This window comes from Apostichopus japonicus, chromosome 9 (genome assembly GCF_037975245.1).
Source record: "Apostichopus japonicus isolate 1M-3 chromosome 9, ASM3797524v1, whole genome shotgun sequence".
Lineage (NCBI taxonomy): Eukaryota > Metazoa > Echinodermata > Holothuroidea > Aspidochirotida > Stichopodidae > Apostichopus > Apostichopus japonicus.
In genome coordinates, this window is record NC_092569.1 from 36671536 (window position 1) to 36692278 (window position 20743).

The 20743-nt window shown below is 36.0% G+C and overlaps 1 protein-coding gene across 8 annotated transcripts in view; it reads right to left on the bottom strand.

Moving 5' to 3' along the window:
- LOC139973069 (dystrobrevin beta-like) overlaps positions 1–20743 on the bottom strand; it is an 85435-nt gene that overhangs the window by 22546 nt on the left and 42146 nt on the right. For all 8 annotated transcript variants that reach the window (XM_071979443.1, XM_071979439.1, XM_071979440.1 and 5 more), the window contains 4 exons: positions 7078–7158; positions 6111–6327; positions 5188–5273; positions 499–656 (listed from right to left, as the gene is read on the bottom strand). In XM_071979443.1, the coding sequence (XP_071835544.1) occupies positions 499–656; positions 5188–5273; positions 6111–6327; positions 7078–7158 (542 nt within the window). The remainder of the gene's footprint in view (positions 1–498; positions 657–5187; positions 5274–6110; positions 6328–7077; positions 7159–20743) is intronic.

Consider the following 20743-nt stretch of genomic DNA (forward strand, 5'->3'; position numbering starts at 1 on the left):
ATGTCATCTTTTAAGAGCAATCTTAAGAGTTTGTGAAGTTTGGTTTCCTGAACACAGATATATATTCATATACCACAAATCATACACAGTTCATACTCCAGAAATATGATTTCAGATTATACTTAATCAGTTGCTAGTTTTGTATTTATTCAAATAGATCAATTATAAATATGGTTATTCCACGACCTTCCTGATCCAAACTGGATATTAACATTCTATATCTCTCTACAGCAATGGCATCCTCACTGTAGACACATAATAATAATAAGAGTGCTGTGACTGTAAGAACACAGGTAAGTGAGGAGTGACGGAAATCTAGCTAACCAAACAGTTATCTCACATCTGAGAGTGTTGCTACCAAACAGTTATCTCACATCTGAGAGTGTTGCTACCAAACAGTTATCTCACATCTGAGAGTGTTGCTACCAAACAGTTATCTCACATCTGAGAGTGTCGCTACCAAACAGTTATCTCACATCTGAGAGTGTTGCTACTCACTTGCCCTTGGTTGAACACTGTTTTAGCTGTGTTTTCATCATATCCGAATGATGGCCCCTCAAAGACAGCGGTAGGTAACTGTAAAATCAGCTTCAGGTATTCCTCAAATTTAGTAGAAATTAAAACACCATTCGCATCAGAAAGTTGTGAAAATAAATCTACACAAAAAAATAAAACAAAACAAGAAGAAAATATAATGTGGTGCTGAGAAAGAAACTAAGATATTTATGAAACCAGTGCACTAAAGTACTATGAGATTGTCTTTAAATTGGTCTACAACCTGGTAGTTTTAATTGGTCCAGCAACCTCATGCAAGCATTTCTTTAAATATCAGTGATTGATAAGATATTTATGAAACCAGTGCACTACTATGAGATTGTCTTTAAACTGGTCTACAACCTGGTAGTTTTAATTGGTCCATCAACCTCATGCTAGCATCTCTTTAAATATCAGTGCTTGATAAGTATATACTAATAAGTATTTATGTGGCAGTATTGTCTAGAGCCAGTATTAATGTAGGGCATGTCATTGTCTCTTCACCTAAGTACCTCCCACTCAATTCCTGTCTGAAAACATCTCCATAGAGTGAGGAGTGTGTAGATTAACAGAAACCTAAGCTCAGGTTAAAATCCATATATATCTTTACGATGACTTTAAGTGTGTACAGCTTCTGGCAGTTAAAGGTCAATCTCGGTTAAATGTACATAAATGGGTGGGAGGGTTCAATTCTCAATATGCTTTATGATATACGACTCACAAGATGGCCAATGTAGGCTAGTGAGACTCTTGTTTACATTAGGATAATTTTTATATTTAATATTCTCTTTGAACATTTCTACTATTATAATTATACATGAATACACTGTTGTATCTACTACAGAATGCCACATCACAGAGCCTCTAAAGTTTATTTCCAAATTATAAATGTAACATAAGAGCCATGTAAATAATGAAAGCTATAAACTAAATTCTGGTTGGTGGATACTGTAACACACATTGTGATATATAAATGAAAGTGTTCAATTATTGAGAAGGTATTGTGGACCAGCTGTTATATGAATGCAAGGTTACTCACAGTAAAGATGACTTCACACATAATAATACACTATATCAGTGATGCAAACAATCTCACACTTTAAAGGTATGTGCCATTAATTAGACTAATGGCTGCATACATCAAACATCAAAGTTACCCTCTCATGAGCTTAACATCTGAGTAGTGGGCAACACTTCCAAGAGTGCATACACTTTAAGAGTACGAGGCTCGTATAACATTTGAATGTCTCAACACCACTCAAAATCTATATTCAAAGGGCTTCACTGATGACAAGATGCTAGCTGAGGGAGGCATAAATCAAACTGATTTATTATTGGACAGAGAAAAATCAGGATGAAAAGGGATGAACAGACTGGTAAGCATTAAACCAGGCCTTGTATTCACTGTTTAAGATTGCATATAATGTAATGTGGCTTAGAATAGGACTGTACTATATGGTCAAGCAGTGCAAAACTGGGTTGTGAAGACAAACATTAAACCAGGCCTTGTGTTCACTATTTGCTATTGCATATATTGTAACTGTATTTATGTGGCTTAGAATAGGACTGTATTATATGGTCAATTCCATGGTGACTCATGTGACATTTTTACTAAAATTCCTCTCTATTTGATATCATTAAACAAATAAAGAAATTACCTGGGAGAAAAGCATTCATGTAGCAGTGAAGGTACGCCTTAATGCTTACAACAGTAGAGACAAGATATTTATTCCTCAAGTATTGGGGGTGAAATTGGCGAAAAACTAAACGTGACTCGCGTGACAGTTACCATTAGCAAAAATCAGAATGCACACACAAATGTTCGATTTCTTATGTCTTATTAAAAATTTTCCAATCACTTTTTATAATCATACCGAAGTTGAAAATACCTCTACCTCAATTGCTATGCAACTTTGAAAAAATGTTGTAACGCATGAAAATAACGATGAAGATGTATTGTGACTCTCGTGACAAGAAAACGTGACTCGGGTGACAAGTTCACTTTTTGGATAGTTCTAGACCAAATGCAGTAGTGAATCGAAGGTATAGATCTTGCATAGTGAAATATAACATTCATTGGTCTAGAAAGTGTCCAAAAGGTACTTTCCTTGGGAATGTCCAGATGATATTAATGTCCCCGAGTTAGACAGTAGGTAATATACTGTACGGGTAGTGCAGTTGTTCAGGCAATATATCTTGGCAATTCAATTTATTACAATGTTTAGTCTGTTGAAGTCACTCATTTGAAAGTTATAGAAGAAACAGATCTATCAAAATGTGATTCAAATTACCATTCTCATTTGTCATATTTGAATAAACCAAAAGTGTAATATTTGAGAAGATACATTCGCTCATAGGATTTTGGGAATGATTGAGCAGTTAAAACCTTAAGGTTGTCAAGTCATAGCACATGGCATTGGCAGATACAAATATAGATGATGTTTTAGTATATTACTAAAAAACAATGACATGTGCTAACTTTCCAAATGTGGTGATAAAATAGGCATTATATTGCAAATAAATATTCATGATTTAAATTCTGATATTTCAAATGAAGTTATTATAATTAGTTGCATTATGTGTGCCCATATTATTCAAGTTGCCTAATTAAAGGGGAATGCATATATGATATCTTTAATCAGTGATTCATTCATCAAACTACAACATCCCTGTAATTTTCACACAGTAAATAGGTAGAAACATTATCTTGATTTGACGTGACTCGCGTGACGTGACTCGCGTGACATTCGTAAAGGGTGATTTTCTGCAAAATTTGAATATCTTCTGAAAAGGAAAATTCAGTAATCCTTTTGGTATCTATGTGAAGACTTGATATTCATTATTTGGAGTAAAACTATTGTGCAGGCAAGGAGAAAAAAAACAAATACAGTAAATTTTGTGACTCGCGTGACAATAAATCGAGGGTGTTTTCAATTCACCACTATTGTCTAATGCCTTGATGTGAAAAAAAAATTGAAGCTATTAAGTGAGCACTATGCTATAGCAAATATAATAAGTCCAATGACTACTATGTACAAATCTGCACAAAATGAAATTTCACTGTATTTTTCATAATTTAGTTACAACGGGAACCATTTGTTATAACCGACCCCATAATCAAACAAATGATGTTTTGGGGGTGAAAAAAATTATTTTTAGTAACTACAAGTATTCTATTTATTGGAAACTTATACAATTTTAATGTACAATGATTTTAAATTTTTTGGTTTGATGTTGACCTTATCATGGAATTGACCATATGGTCAAGCAGTGCAGAACTGGGTTGTGAAGACAAACATTAAACCAGGCCTTGTATTCACTGTTTATTATTGCATAAATTGTAACTGTATGTATGTGGCTTAGAATAGGACTGTACTATATGGTCAAGCAGTGCAGAACTGGGCGGTAAAGACAAACATTAAACCAGGCCTTGTATTCACTGTTTATGATTGCATATATTGTAACAGTATTCATGTGGCTTAGAATAGGAGCTGTACTATATGGTCAAGTAGTGCAGAACTGGGCGGTAAAGACAAACATTAAACCAGGCCCATTGTTTGTATAAGTATTGTATTTAGTTTGTCGTTGTGAGTAGACAGGTAAGCCAGAAGTAAATGTTATGTATCCTTCATTAGTGGAGAAAGGTAGCTGCACTAAGGATGGTACCATATACGTAAGATGGAGCATATTCTACCTGGTGTAAACTATAACTATAACTATACCTACATACACTAAACTGTAAATATCTACAGAACACTAAACTGTTACTATTTACAGGACACTTAACAAATTTCCAAAAGTGAAAACTGTTCAGGACAGATGTTACTTTCATTCTTATGTATTATTCATTGCTATCATTGAAGTACATTTCAATATGGACACTTATTTAACTAAAGATAAAGAATAACAGGGAGCTATCTGGGTGGCTTTTGTAAGTTTGTTAATCATTTTAAACTTGTTAACTGAATGCTACTGGCTTTTAATTGTGAATATAAATGCTGTGTCCTAGTCATGTAGTAACTTACACAAAAATACCATCTCTAAACAATGTTGCTGACATTACTGAATGGACTAAATATCATTTTTGATCCATTAATACTGTACTTGATTAATTTGCACTTTCCATGATAAATTTGGGTTAAACAGTGTTGTGTTTTCCTGGTAATTCACAGGTTTGGCATTTAAAGAAGCAACCACACACAGAATGAATAAAAGATCGTGTACAGGGCACTAGGAAATATCATATCATGTTAAAGTAACTACAGATCTGTATTCTGACGTACTCCTGATATTTTGTGTGGGGATGAGAATCACTTTCTATGAAGACACCACAACTGTCTGGGAACATTAAGAAATGCTTTATCATTGGCTGAGAGCCGTCAAACACCACAACAGGAAGAAGCCCTTTGTAGAGGCACATCCATCTCTGTCAGAAATGATGGAGAATCTTTCATCCAGCTACTATTTCAAATCCTACAAAATGTTTCTTATCTTATCAAAGAGTACATCCCACAGAGAGGGATAGAGAGAGAGAGAGCAAATATCTTCCATTACTTGTGACAGAGTCGCATGGGATTTAGGCCAGGTGTACTCTATCTTAAATTAAGCAGATGATTGGTTTAGTCCAAGCAAACAATTTGCGGGGTGACTTACATCTAAGTTTATCGTTGAGTTTTCCAGAGCACATTGTAGATAATGCCACCTTGAGTGCAAGCACAGTCACTTTGTTGCTGATTCCACTGGAAGGGAAAATTAAAAAAAAATTGAAAACATCATCATAAAAGAACAGAATAATATTGATTAATTACTACTTTCACAACCAAACACCCTTGAAATACTTGTGACCCATCGTTTTCTACACCAAACAGAAGAGAAACTAACGAGAAACTAACGAGAAACTAACAAATAACTCATGAGAACAACTTGAGACGTCAGTTCACTGTCAAGATCCTCTTGTACAGAGTAGTATACTACTGCAGAGACTTTGATCTCCTTTAGGAAATTAACGCTGCCAAGAACTAAAATGAGGAAGGCAGTGAAATAGTGTAAATGGCAAACCATATGGTACACGCCAACATAAATCAAACCCCTTAACAGACTGTCTGTTATAATCAGAAAATAGAAATAAAAACACTAAGAAAATCAGGCAAAAATCTCACATTTAACATTTGTGCAAACAGCTGAATATCAGTTTGTTGTTGTCTCTCTTAACCTGGACACCTCATGTAGAAAAGGTCACCATTCAATGTAAAGGTTTATTATTTTTGCTGTATGGTAATATAATGAAGCATATCTCCATCCCACACATTACAGCTGTAGACACATTTGTATTATTTTTTACATCCCTAGAGTAAATCTGTGCCCATAGAGATATATACATTGACCTCCATAAATTCCCATCCCCAAGAGTAAAAAGATTCTACCATCAACTACGCATATTCATTGCATATTCAACTGATATTGAGTATTATTGCATCATTGCATATTCAATTCATTGCATATTCATTACATTCATATGCATATTCAAATATGCATATTCATAAGCTCACAATTGGGTGGTAATTAAAATGTCTTACTCGTTGTCGTATGCAATCTGCAGGAAGTTTGAGGTTGCTACTAGGGCCTGATCGATGTTTATCTGATGTGTGCACGGGAGCCGTTTGTTGAGTTGATAAAAGATACTTGACAGAATGGTTTCCACCTTTGACAGATTCAGTTCATCGGACAAACTCAATGTATTCAGACCATTTTCTCGAAATGCCTCAATCATGTTCCAAATATCCACTAAATTCACTGAAAAGAAAAAGAAAATTTCTACTTAAGTCTTGAATAACTTCTTCAAATACATGCAGAAATTATCCCCTCCAATCCCCCTTCCCCCTGTTCCTCTAATTTAAACTTCAATTAATACAAAATAGCATCAAGAGAGGAATCATAAAACCATAGGAAACAAGGTAATCCCTATTAGGCATTCTTAGAAAGCAAATGTCCAGTGCAAGGTTTGGAAATACATTTGCTGCCTCAGTCAATAAAAAAAAATTCACTTATCACTTCTGATGAACTGAATGATTTGGTTGAATTAGTCCAGGGCAGATTTCAGTTGTAAACACTGAAGCAGAGACACTATTATGTACAGTATGAGTTTCCTTTCAGATACATGAAAAGTGGAACATGTACAGTATGGGTTACATTCCTGGTATTGCTCTTATTGGCTGGAGGAGAAGTGGGGTTGGGAGGGGGGGGGGGGCACTATCCCTCAAGTAGATAGCTCTCATATTACTGTACATCACTATATATTAACAAAAGATGTTTGGTTCTCTTCAATTATAAACCTCTAATAACTTAACCAATTTGTTTCATCCTCCTCCTCCCTGGGGTAATTCAAGACACTTTCATATTTTGTGATCTTCTCCAAAAAGAATAAGAAATTTCAAAAACATAATGAAAGATGCCTAAGAAGCTAATCTGACCTTTGGGTCTCGTTGCTTGCTTTAGAGTAAACTGTTATATATTCTTAAAATTTCCACAGCCTGGAAAACTTACAACTGCATCTCTTCTGGATGAAACGCAGCTTACAGCTGGTCCGATAAGTGGCAAACCGGATCACATCAAAATTCTGACTCCCTGCGGAAATGAAGAAAGGAAAACGAGATTACAACGAAAGAATACTGGATTGAGTGAATTCTGCAACACAAGCATACAAATCGATACGTGGGTGTGTGATGAATTAATCTTAACACATATAGTCAATCTCTCATGATATTCTTTAGAGAGCTGCAAGAATTTAAAAGCATTGGATTATGACAAATTCACTGATAGGTCTTTAAAGGTTGTCAATTACAACTAAACACAGGGAGGGGAGGGAGAGTGGGAGGGGGGAGGGGAGGGGAGGTAGGTAGGCTTTTCAAGGGAGACAAGCAAATCAATTTTCTGACAATTTCTAGGGGGGGGGGCAGATAAATATGTTAATGTACAGTAAGGAATTATAGACTTTTTCTCAATTCTGCAGTGTAAGCCGAGCTGAACTCTTTCAAACACTGCTTCTTATCCCAGACATGAGTGAATCACAATCTCCCAAACACAGCGATTACATCTCAAAGGATTTGACCATAATTAAAATCCATAAATAGTTTGGGCAATTCTGGACACAAAGTTGCCCAGACTAGAGACTACACTCTAGGCATCTACAGTGCAACAAGCTAAAACATATGAAATAGATCTGAATATACTTAACTATGATGGACTATGGAACATGTACAGTACCCTGCAAGGAGAGGGTATGACCATTCTAGCATATATATTTTTAGCTGGTTATGTGATTGGTGTCACAACCAGTCCTTTGTAACTGCCTGTTTTCCTAGTTCTATGCATTCAAATCTAGCATATTTTAGCTGATTATGTGGTTAGTGTAACCACCAGTCCTTTGAGTATATAACTGCCTGTTTTCCAAGTGCTTTTCATTCAAATGTAGCATATTTTAGCTGATAATGTGATTGGCGTAACAACCAGTCCTTTGAGGATATAAGTGCCTGGTTTCCTAGTGCGATGCATTTTAAATCTTCAGGGTAAATCGGTCCAAAACCAAATTTTCTAAAGATAAGGTGCAGTATAGACCCCGATGCTGCACAAACACCTGTGCAGAGTGCAGATTTATCTTTGTATCATCTTTTTTCCACTTTTGATTAATAGATTAAATATCCCAATCTTTTTATCAAGTATTTAAATGACTGAATCTTGTTTCTATCTGTCTTTACCTTGTTTATATTAATTCCCTTAATTTACATACATCACTAGTTCATTACTTTTATGTATTTTGTTTTCAAAAATCTTTTATCTCTAGTCGGTGTAATAGGTTTGAGATATTCTTTTAATATGTAAAGTGCTTTATAGTTTTGTAATTATATTCCTGCATACAGAGATTACTTCTATGTTGCTCATGTCAATAGAACAGTAGTGTCACACGCAACAATTATGAAAAACCATGAAAAATGACCTGTTCTCATGAATTGCAAATGTGCAATTATTGAATCTCTAGATCTTCCAAAAAGATCTCACAAATCACCTTTCCCTTAAAATTCTAGAGGAGATTGCAGACAGACAGGAGCCATGTGGAGAATAATTTATAACAAAGCTAGGAAATGTTTAAAGGATCAGCGACTGCTGTGTCCCTGTTATTAGTACACAAGAGACCGCCATTAAACATTCATAAATGCATGACTAATTAATGTTAAATAGAAACTTTTGCATATTTGATTAACACAGAACTGAAACCTTTAATTATATCTTTTCATAAATTTTAGATTGTAAGATAGGGAAGCAGATTAAGACACCCATCAAGATATGAACTGTATAATGCAGTATCTCTACATAGTGTGTACAGTGTAGATATCTTGGGTGATGCAAGAAGGTAGGAAAAAAATAATAGAAAACTGCTACAAACATATTAAATTTATTTATCCACTACAGGTATCAAATAGAAAACTGTTACAAACATAATAAATAGCCATATCAATCCATGCACACTCACAGGTAGCAGTTCCTGTACACAGAATTATATTATTTTCATTATTTGTGAGAAACAATTTCTTTTTGACTGCTATACATAATGTGGTCATTAATTTACTACCTGTAAACACACAAAAACTGTACAGTACACAACTTGTTAATTGTTTGGAAAATCTCTCCCATGGAAATTGTAAATTATATGGTATCAGCTTGGTATCTGACTATGTGGGTTTATTACTTGTTTCTGGGAAAGGGTCAAAGCCTACTAAATCATGATTCAATCTGTTTTCCTAGATGTTTATAATAGACACATGCTGAGTTAGAACTGAAAACTATAGGTAAATTTTAAAGTCATGTTTGTTATTACACTGTACAGGGAACATGGAGTTAATAACTGATGCAATGAAAGCTAAGGGTCAATGAAATTATAATGCCATGTACACAAATGTATGTTACATGCTCTCATACTTAATAATAAATGAACTTTCATTTTGTAGACTAATTAGACAATTAATGCAGTCCATGTTACATTTCAATATAAATGCCATGTATAAGTTTCAAGTGACTATTTTAATTCTGAAGCACATCATGCAATCCTTAATTGGCCTAGGGTAGCTATCAGCTTTACAGGATTAAGTATATTTACAGGATTAATTAATTTGGATATATTCTACATCGTTAAATTACACTGCCATTAGTCCATGTTGTAATGTTTTGATCGAGAAACAACCCTTTAAATATCTGAGGCTCATCAATAAAAGTGACTGGCCAACATCTAACACAAAGGGTATTAGAGGTCAGTACCTTGGATGACATGCAAATCTCAATTGGGTAAAATAAACTATTTATGGCCTCAAATAACATGTCTACAATGCATATGGTACTTAAAGGACAAATGGTGTAAAATGCCATCTAATGGTGGTCTGCTATTCACATGTTCAAGTCTTGTTTAACTGATCCCTAATTCTTTCACTGTTTGTGGAACTATTGTGTAGTAAATAATCACACAATCATCATGATGTACTCTGCCCCTAATATATTGGCCTAATCTTAGAGAACGAGCAAATGAAAATTGGAACTAAAACATGTTATCCATTCTTTGTTATTGTTATTGTTGAGATGATAACATGAATCAGATGCATGTGACATCTCAGTTCATAGCTGTACATTAGGTTATATGCTAGGCTATGTATTGAACCATTACATAATGTGTAGGCTAGGCTATGCATTCCACCATGACTAACACCATTACATAATGTGTAGGCTAGGCTATGTATTCCACCATGACTAACACCATTACATAATGGCTTTGTGTCTCTGTCAACGTTCCCACAGCAGTGAGAACCCTTCTCAGGACATGTCACTAATTCCCCCCTCATTCCCCCCGAGTCCCCCTCATTCCCCTCCCAAGTCCCCCCCCCCCAGTCCTTAGTTGTTTGCCTTGTACTGTAAAGGCCAGCAAATATTGTTCACTGTGCAGGTTACACTTTTTTTAATATAAATAATATAGAGGTCAAAATGCTTGCCTGCACATGTGTCCATTTAATGTTTTGGTACAAAAAAAGGGATAATTTCATTGGAGTGTTCATTCCCTCGATCTCTTCTACCTAGGTTTCTAAAGTTGAGTTACTAGAAATGATTAAACAATGGATTAACATTAAAATTTAGACCTACAGACCCTGGTTTCCGTCACCAATTAAGCCTTACAGGAGCATTCCAAATATTGATCACATTTTAAGCTGAATATCTTGTAAACTGGAATATATAACCAGTTCTATTTTTCTTGGACATCAGTGACATATCAAGACTACAGTACAATTCTGCCTGAGGTCTCCCTTTAACTAAACAACTAACACAATTCAAGGACAAATTGTGTTGGAATTCATCCTTGAAACCCAGTGCCATTTATGAATACAAACGAACATTTTCTTACTTTAATTTATAAATAATGGATTTTATTAAACCAATAAAGTAGGTCACGACTGAGAAGTTATCTGGAAAAGAGTTTTCCCTAAAATATAATTTATCCGCGGATGAATATCCTGGCAACTGAAACAGATACAAAATGTTTGTTAGACAATTAAATATGAAATCTAAAACTGCAATTATAATCCGGCACAATGTTTATAACAAAGAGTTTCAGTAATTTATGATGTGTGTTATAAAGTTGAGGCCATCATGATACTGCATACATGCAGAAAGTATACTGTTAACAAGACATGTAAAAAATCAATAGGTAATGGAAAAATCACTGTCCAGGTTTCAGATGAGAGAGGGATAGAGCACAGGGGTAGAGCAAAGGGGTAGAGCAGGGGGAGTGGTAGAGCAGAGGTGTAGAGCAGAGGTGCAGAGCAGAGGTGTAGAGCAGAGGGTAGAGTAGAGGGATAGAGTAGAGGGATAGAGTAGAGGGATAGCACAGAGGGATAGAGCACAGGAGTAGAGCAGCGAGATAGAGCACAGGGGTAGAGCACAGGGGGTAGAGCACAGGGGTAGAGCAGAGGTGCAGAGCAGAGGGGTAGAGCAGAGGGGTAGAGTAGAGGGATAGAGTAGAGGGATAGAGCAGAGGGATAGAGCAGTGAGATAGAGTGCAGGGGTAGAGCACAGGGGTAGAGCAGAGGGATAGAGCAGAGAGGTAGAGCACAGGGGTAGAGCAGAGGGACAGAGCACAGGGGTAGAGCAGAGGGATAGAGCAGAGAGACAGAGCAGAGGGGTAGAGCGGTAGAGTAGAGCAGAGGGGTAAAGCAGAGGGATAGAGCAGAGGGGTAGAGTAGAGGTGTAGAGCAGGGGGAGCGGGAGAGCAGGAGGGTGAAGAAGGAGTCAGACCAATGTTTATTCAGTGGTGTTGAAATTGCTGCCTGTTGCCATACTATGCCCATGTGCAAAACATCACATGGAAAATGTATTAGGGGCCATCTCCTACTGTACCCCTCCCCGGATCTCCAAACAATGCAACAAGCATGACTAGCTACTGAGAGCAATTTCAGTAGAATAAATAACTGCAGAATCTTTGATAATTTGTCTTATGTTAGCAGAAGTCTAATGCAAATACAGTATGTAGCTAGAGCATCGAATTCATCAACCCAGGCACCTCAATATGTAAAGTTTTTCTTGGAATGAAATCATTCCGAATAGAAATACAAAACTCTACGTCAACATGCTCAATTGACACAGTTAAAGGCGTACAGGATGATTTCCTACTCTCCTTATAACGTGATATTTGTGACATCAAATGCAGAGCTTACTAAAATGTCCTTCTTGAGGGGCCTAGCCTTATATTTGGAATATATCAATATCTCTTTTTTCATCCATTTCACTTCCCTTAGCTGCCTCCTTCAGCTCAGGGGTGTGAATAGTATATGGACGATGAAGAACAAGATCCTCAAAAATATCCATAAGCGCAAATTCATAATTGCAACCGTTACCATGGAAACTATACTAAATAGAGCACTTGAAAATCAAATAGCAGCCAGGCATAAATTTTTATCCATAGTTGGAGTGATGGGTAAATATTGCACATTCATATGAAAACATCACAAAGGCTACTGTATAAGTAACATTTACTGATTTATAGAACATAGTTAATATTCTTTCTTTCCTATCAGTTAAGTCTCCCAACTGAAGCACAGCCTACGTTTAGTGGCAGCACTATACTAAGCAAACACGGCATTAATGGAGTTTTTTCCAGACGTCTAGGCACTGCTTAATTACCTTTATATTTTAATAATCCTTTCAAATATTATTTTAATTTTCTTGACAAATGAAAATCCATTAGGCTAAGTAGCTTGGGAGGGTCAGGTGAATATATTTTTTAATGGCAATGAGTGTATATATTATAGGAGATATAAGGATATAGAAGCTGTATTGTAAGTATGCTATAGTACATACAGTACTGTGTAGGTTTATTGTAATGCCACAATGTCAGTACTGGTTTACATTCTATTCTTTTATAGGGTACAGTAATTCATTATGTGGCTGCCATGTTGCTTCTAAAGCACAGGTGCAAGACCATTGCATATGGAAAACAAAGTGTCCTTTAATAAAGGGTAATATTTACTTTAATATTCATTTTCAGCTGTTTTATATTATAAATGAAGTAATAGGTTAGAATTAGGCCTGATGTTTTGATCCTAAAGTTTGAAGGCCTGATGTTTTGATCCTTATTGGATCTTTCTCAGAGGCAGACTTAATTGAATACAGACAGAGAAATGCAAAAGTGAAATATACAGATTGACAAACTATTTACTTTCAGCTGTGTTATATTATTAATGAAGTAACAGAAAGTTAGAAGGCCTGATGTTTTGATCCTAAAGTTAGGCGGCCTGATGTTTTGATCCTAAAGTTAGAAGGCCTGATGTTTTGATCCTAAAGTTATGCCTGATGTTTTGATCCTTAAGTTATAAGGCTTGATCTTTTGATCCTAAAGTTATAAGGCCGGATGTTTTGATCCTAAAGTTAGAAGGCCTGATGTTTTGATCCTAAAGTTATGCCTGATGTTTGATCCTAAAGTTACATGGCTTGATGTTTTGATACTAACTGAGTCTCTTTAAGGGGCAGACTAAATTAAATACAGACAGAGAAAGGCAAAAGTGAAAGAGACAGATTGACATAACAACTTACGTGAAACACTTAACGATGACAGTTTAAAATTGCAATGATGTACTATAGTATGCATGCAAGTACAGTATTAATAGTCAATGTATATATATTTGAAATATTTCAATAATAACCTACAGTAGCTCTAATGACAACAGATTAACACAGATCCACAAACCTAGTTCTAAGTACGACCAAGGAACTACTGATACAATTAACTCAATTCACAAAGAATAGGCAGGAGTATAGATTTAATTTGAAGCCCATTTTTGACCAAGATGCTGATATTATAATGTTCTCACTGTTATAAAGTGGACACCTTCCACCATTTCAAACCCAGAAGATTAACACCTTTTAGGTTCTTCTAGTTCAATATATTTCCGTTCAGCCAATCAGTCCTGAAACCTAATATATAAATCTTGTCGTAGTTGATTGAATGACCTTTAATTTTGTTTGGTCTCTGTTTTGATTTAGTTCTCACTACAATAGATCTTATATTCACCTCTAATTAAATTTCACGTTTCTACCGACCGGTGAGCTTTACTCTACCTCATAATTTTCTGCCTTCTGGCTCAACTGTGAACATTATTGACACCTTCAAGATATTTTCACAGGATAGAGAGTAAGCAAGCAAGTGTTCTTTCCTTAAAGTAGTTGTATGTTGTATATAGTCACAAAGGAGCTGGATACTTGATCTGATTTGTGTACTACTGGCTGCACATGTTATCATTACTGCAAATGTCAGTATTTGTATACTCAGTATGTCCTATCTTTCATGCAGACATTTCATTACGAGTACAAACTATGTTTTTATCAGTACACACTAGATATCAATACACAATATATATCAGTACACAGTATATATACACAATATGTCAGTATACACTATATATCAGTACACACTATATATCAGTACACACTATATATCAGTACACACTATATATCAGTACACACTATATCAGTACACACTACATTAGTACACAAAAGTATGAATACGAAATCCATTAAAAACTGTTCAAAATTGTGTTCCAATATTTGAAACTTTGAGGCCATTTTAATAAATGCAGCAATCTACAGTAAGTTGTATATAATCCCTTTGCACTGAATAGCACATCATGTGCAACCATCACTGTATGACTATTAGTATGTACGTAGATTGTAAATTATTAAAAGTACAAAACAAATTATTACAACTGAAGGTAGCCAGTCAGAATATAACAGATTTGAAGTGTAGAGACCAAACATTTTACTTTTCTTTTCTTGCGTTTACCATTTTCTTAATAATCTGATGTTACTTCATGCAACTGACACTCTATGATCTGTATTACTGTACAATAAATACATTAACAGCACTGCCCTCAGTGCGTCTGTGTAAAATCAGCAATTTTCTTCTCAAATACTAATAAGGAGTGATGTCACTGATGTGAGAGATTTTGCTCATATATATATATTAGACCCTAAACTATGTCTTACAAACCACTCTGAAATCTAAACAAGAGACAGCATGTTTCATAATTCACTGGCATCGTATATAAGCAACAGTTTATCTCCAAGTACACATGATAACACACGACGACGACGACGCTCCAGATATCATTCTGAGAGGTTGAATCTCACGCAAGAATTGATGATGTCCTCTGAATCTCCCTCCTCTCTTGCTTCGTGAGATGGAGGAGGAAGATGCTAATGGACAGCTGCTTCTTCAGATCTTTGCAAATTTCCAAAGACTTGACGGAAGGAATTCCGAGCCATCAATTGTTGATATGCCGATATACTTTGTGCATTCGGCGACAAGGGATTCTATGTCATCCATGCAAATTTCCTCAACAAACTGAAGCAGGGAGACCTGCGGCATCCATGATGGAGAAATCCACAAATTTGTAGACTGCACACGTAGGTTGATGGAATGAGAAGCAGGGATTGTCTATACAGAGGATACATGGAAGTGATGTAGAAAAAGTCTCAGTCTAGCAAAGATACAATATTGTTTAACTGAGAAGCACAAGGGGATCGAACAATATTAGTAACAGTACAATATACAGTATTATTGTGTCATCTTGTAACAGTGTTTGGTCAATGTTTTGCCATTCTTTACCCAAATTAGATTCATATCAAGCTGATATTTCCATTTCAATTAATGAAAAATAACAACACAAATTCAAAGAAGGTTTATTACTGAACTTTTTGGATGACAATGTTGGCAACATTTAGGAACTTCTTCATTCATTATATACTTGCTTTTGGAGCTGATTTTCATACATTTTAAATATAATTCAAAGCTTAAGTCTCATAAACATGCAGTTCATTATCTTTCTATTAAGAAGTTTGGTACTATTTGAATAATCAAACAGCAGTCTTAACATTTCTGGTTTTGATTTTGTTTGATTTGGGATTACATGGTTAACAGTCAAATTGTTGAATCAAACTGAATCAATGAATTTAGCAAAGTATAAAATCTTGATTCATGACAAAGTCTAGTTGTCTTAAGAGACCAACTAAAATCCTATTTGAATTCTTCTACTGTACAGTCTGTAACTATAACTACTCCAGACAAACTGTAGTCTGCAGTATTTGGAATATATGCAAAGTGAGAAGAGAGTAATATTCCACAATGATGGTTGAATAGGTAGACAATTATACAACACTATTTCTAAACAGTTTAATCTCATATCTCACCTCGTCTCACCACCATCTTCAAGACCAACATATCCAGTCACTGCCTCTTCAAATTTTGCTCTGATTAGAGGCTTAAACTTAGTTGACACAAGTTGTTAAAGAAGGACACCTTGCAAATTTATGTTCTTCCTCCTAGTAGGCTAGTACAACATCTTTACTTGTCACTTTCAAATGTCACAGACAAACACAATGGATAAACTCTAATATCATTCTTTTGCAATTACCTGATCTGACAATGATGAAGTTATCCTGTATGTCACTTGTATCTATAGTACGTTACTTACAATCTAAGAATATTCTGTCTGGTCATGTGACAAGACTCAATTACATCACAATGCCTGTAATGGATATCGTTTTCTTTATTTCTTTGTTTTTTGTATTGAAACAATCGCCCAATTGCTCATTAACCTGTCTGTATTCTGTGCGTGTTTTTGTCCCTTCTGTTACTGTTACTTGTCATTCAGCCTTTGAAGAAGATCCTGCTAGGATCGAAACGTCAGGCCAACTTACTTTATAACACATTCTCTTACACATGCTCTCTAGTGGATTTAGCACTTTGCCAACAGTGTTATTTTATTTTTATTTCAATTGTTTTTTAATAAATAAGGAAATTAACTCTCCCGCACATATTCGTACAACAACACACTCTTAGTGTGGCCAATGACATGAATTCAAAGACAACATTTTGGAAGACCACAAGCATTCTAATTTCAGCTTGATATGAAATAGAAAACTTGACTCTTATTTTGGAATTTGGAATAAATCAAAAGATTTTTAACAGCACAACAGAGTTAACACAACCAAAATATCAGGATTAAGCTAACCTTTGATAAGTACAAAAAAACTAGTCTGTTTAAATATTCTCTCTTGCACAACTTGTCAGCAGTTTGGACTTACTGTATTCCTCCATTACTAGCGATCTCTACCACATTTAATGGGAGGATGACAGTTCAATTTGCATCTGCTAAAACTGTTTCCAGCTCAATAAATCACCTACAGTAGCAACAACCAGTCAATCACCCAGCGATATGCTAATACAGTTGGAAGTGAAGAATTTGAATAATTCAATGCAATAATTAGCCTGGAGAATTAATGATTGAATTAATTAAATCTGTCAAATATCGATGAAGCACACCTGATCCTTGAAGAACAGCTCTAATAGCATAGAACACCATAGTTAGTGATTATTCAATGCTCTAATAGCATAGAATACAGTAGTTAGTGATTATTCAATGCTCTAATAGCATAGAATACTGTAGTTAGTGATTATTTAATGCTCTAATAGCATAGAATACTGTAGTTAGTGATTATCCAATGCTGTTAGCATAGAATACTGTAGTCAGTGATTATCCAATGCTCTAATAGCATAGAATACTGTAGTTAGTGATTATTCAATGCTCTAATAGCATAGAATACAGTAGTTAGTGATTATTCAATGCTCTAATAGCATAGAATACTGTAGTTAGTGATTATTTACAACAACAACAACAACAACAACAATTAATATTTATATAGCGCTATTCCATCTAGATCATAGCGCTTGTGACACAGACACAACTTAGCATGGAAATAGGTGAGTCTTAAGATTACTACGAAATTGAGAAATATTGTCAGTTTCTCTGATAGTACGAGGGAGATTGTTCCATGACTGTGGGCCGGCTACACTGAACGATTTCTGACCCAAGACCTTGTTCGTTCTAGGAACATTCAAGCGGGTTATGTCATGAGTAGAGCGGAGAGTTCTTTGGGGAGTATAAGGTGACAGTAGATTGGATAAATAAACAGGTGCAGTATTGTTCATGGATTTAAAGACATAAAGACAGAGTTTAAACTGAATCCTTTCCCTTATTGGCAGCCAGTGGAGTTCTTTAAGTGTTGGAGTAATGTGATCTCTCTTGGATATGGAGCATACCAACCGGGCAGCATTGTTCTGCAATCTCTGAACTCTGTCCAATTCATGTTCCGTAGCACCAAAAAGAAGAAGATTTCCATAGTCGAGACGAGAGATGACTAAAGCCCTGACGACATGATGGAGAGTTTCTTTATCAAGATATCTCTTTATTCTCCGGATGTTTCTTAACTGGAAATGTATTGATTGACAGAGGCTAGATATTTGTTTAGTCATAGTCATATTTGCATCAAAAATTATGCCCAAGTTCCGAACCGACTGTGTTGGTTCAATATGTGCATCACCGATTTTCAGTAACACAGGTGGCAGTTTCTGAAGAAAATAGGGTGATCCAAGCACAATGAACTCTGTTTTGCTCTCATTTAATTTTAACTTGTTGCAAGACATCCACTCTTGGATTTCAGCAATACACAGTTGAAGCCTCTCAATAGCATGCTGCCGTGCACCTGGTATTTTTGGGTCAAAAGAACAGTACAACTGTGTGTCATCTGCATAGAGATGAAAGTCTAAGGCATGACGACGAATGATTTTACCGAGAGGGAGTGTGTAGATTACAAACTTTAAGGGGCCAAGGATAGAGCCTTGTGGCAGTCCATACTCTAAATCAACAGGATCAGAGTAGTTGTTGCCAATGGAAACACGGCTTTGTCTATCAGACAGGTAGGATTTGAACCATTGGAGGGCAATCCCTGATATTCCCAACTTTGTATTCATTCTCTTAAGCAGTACATCATGGTCTACAGTGTCAAAGGCGGCGGACAAGTCCAATAACACCAGAAAAACAACATGAGACTTGTCCATCGCCTTAAGTACATCATCTTTAACCCTCAAGAGTGCTGTCTCAGTACTGTTATGTGTCTTATATGCAGACTGGTACGGCTCGTCGAGATTGTGCAGAGATATGTGCTGTTTCAACTGTGTGGCAACAGCTTTTTCAATGAGCTTTGCCACAAATCTGATATTTGATACAGGACGATAACTACTTAAAGCATTGTGATCCAAGGAAGGTTTCTTCAAAATTGGCGATATTATGGCTTGACCAAGAGAATTTGGGAAAATGCCGGATGAGAGAGATGCATTTATGATTGAGGTAAGTGCAGACAACATGATGTCTAGATTTTGTTTTAGTAGCCACGTAGGAATGGTGTCAAGGGTGCATGATTTACTTGCAAACCCCTTCACTAATTTCCGTACATCCTCCTCTGAAATCTGTTCAAATTCATTAAACATTTCCAAGTCGGTAGGCTGTTCATTGATCTCATTGGTAGCCTTATCATTGCCAGGCAGCTGCTCATCAAGAGCATTACGGATTTTATCAACCTTGTCCTTGAAGAATGTGGCAAAGTCATTTGCCAGAAGTTGAGGTGAATCGGATTGAGGAAGAATTCTACGGTTTTTGTTGAGCAAGGAGTTTACAGTTTTAAAAACATCCTTTTTGTCAGAATTTGCAAGAGAGGACCTGTAAAACTCGATCTTACTGGCATCAATCAATTGGTTGACTCTATCCCTCTGATTTTCATAAGCCATACGATCGATCTCAGTACCCGATTTGCGCCATTTTCGCTCAAATTTCCTTCTCAAACGTCTTTCAACACTGATATCACGATTATACCAAGGTTGCTTGGGTCGTAACTTATGAGACTTGGTTTTGAGAGGTGCGTGCTTGTCGAGTACAGAAGTGATGGCTGAATCAAAGCTGGTCAGCAGTTCCACAGGTGACTCACTAGATTGTACTTCACAAAATTTAGATGCAAGGTCTTTTTTAAAAGCATTGTGGTCCATACGCTGGAAGTTTCGGCAAGTAGTGACGGAGTTTAGAGGCACAGATTTCTCTTGGTTTAGCACACAATGAATCATGTGATGATCAGATAAAGAGCTAACTTTCACCTTAAATTCATTGATTAATTCATCATCACAGCGTGTTATGACAAGATCCAGAGTATGTCCAGACCTATGTGTAGGCTCAAGAATGTGCTGGTACAAACCAGAAGAAACAAGAGTTGCGTTAAATTTCCTAACAACTGGGTGATCAGGCTTGTCAACATGGATGTTGAAGTCACCTAGTATGAATAATCTGCTTGTTAAAGATGATATGTTGGTAATAAAGTCATCAAATTCTTCTAGGAAATCAAAAGTTTTCTTTGGGAAAGGATCAGGGCGATAAACGACAACATATGTAATACCATTTATCGGGTCTGTGATGCAAGCATATTCAAAGGTATGAGCAATCAGATTAGGTTTGAATGTCCGAAATTTCATCGCTGTTTTATAAACTATCGCAATACCTCCGTGGTCATCAGTACCTCTTGGATAATTTAAGAAGGAGTATGTTGGTGGTGTGCATTCTCCAATGGTAACAGCATCATTTTCATTCAACCACGATTCTGTTATGCACATAACATCAATATCATGCTCAATTAGGTAGTCACTTAAAAATGTGGTTTTATTTCCGACAGACCGGATGTTCCAAAGGCACATTGTAACCTTTTTCTTGATGGTAGTTGTGTTTGTAGGAGTTGAATTGCG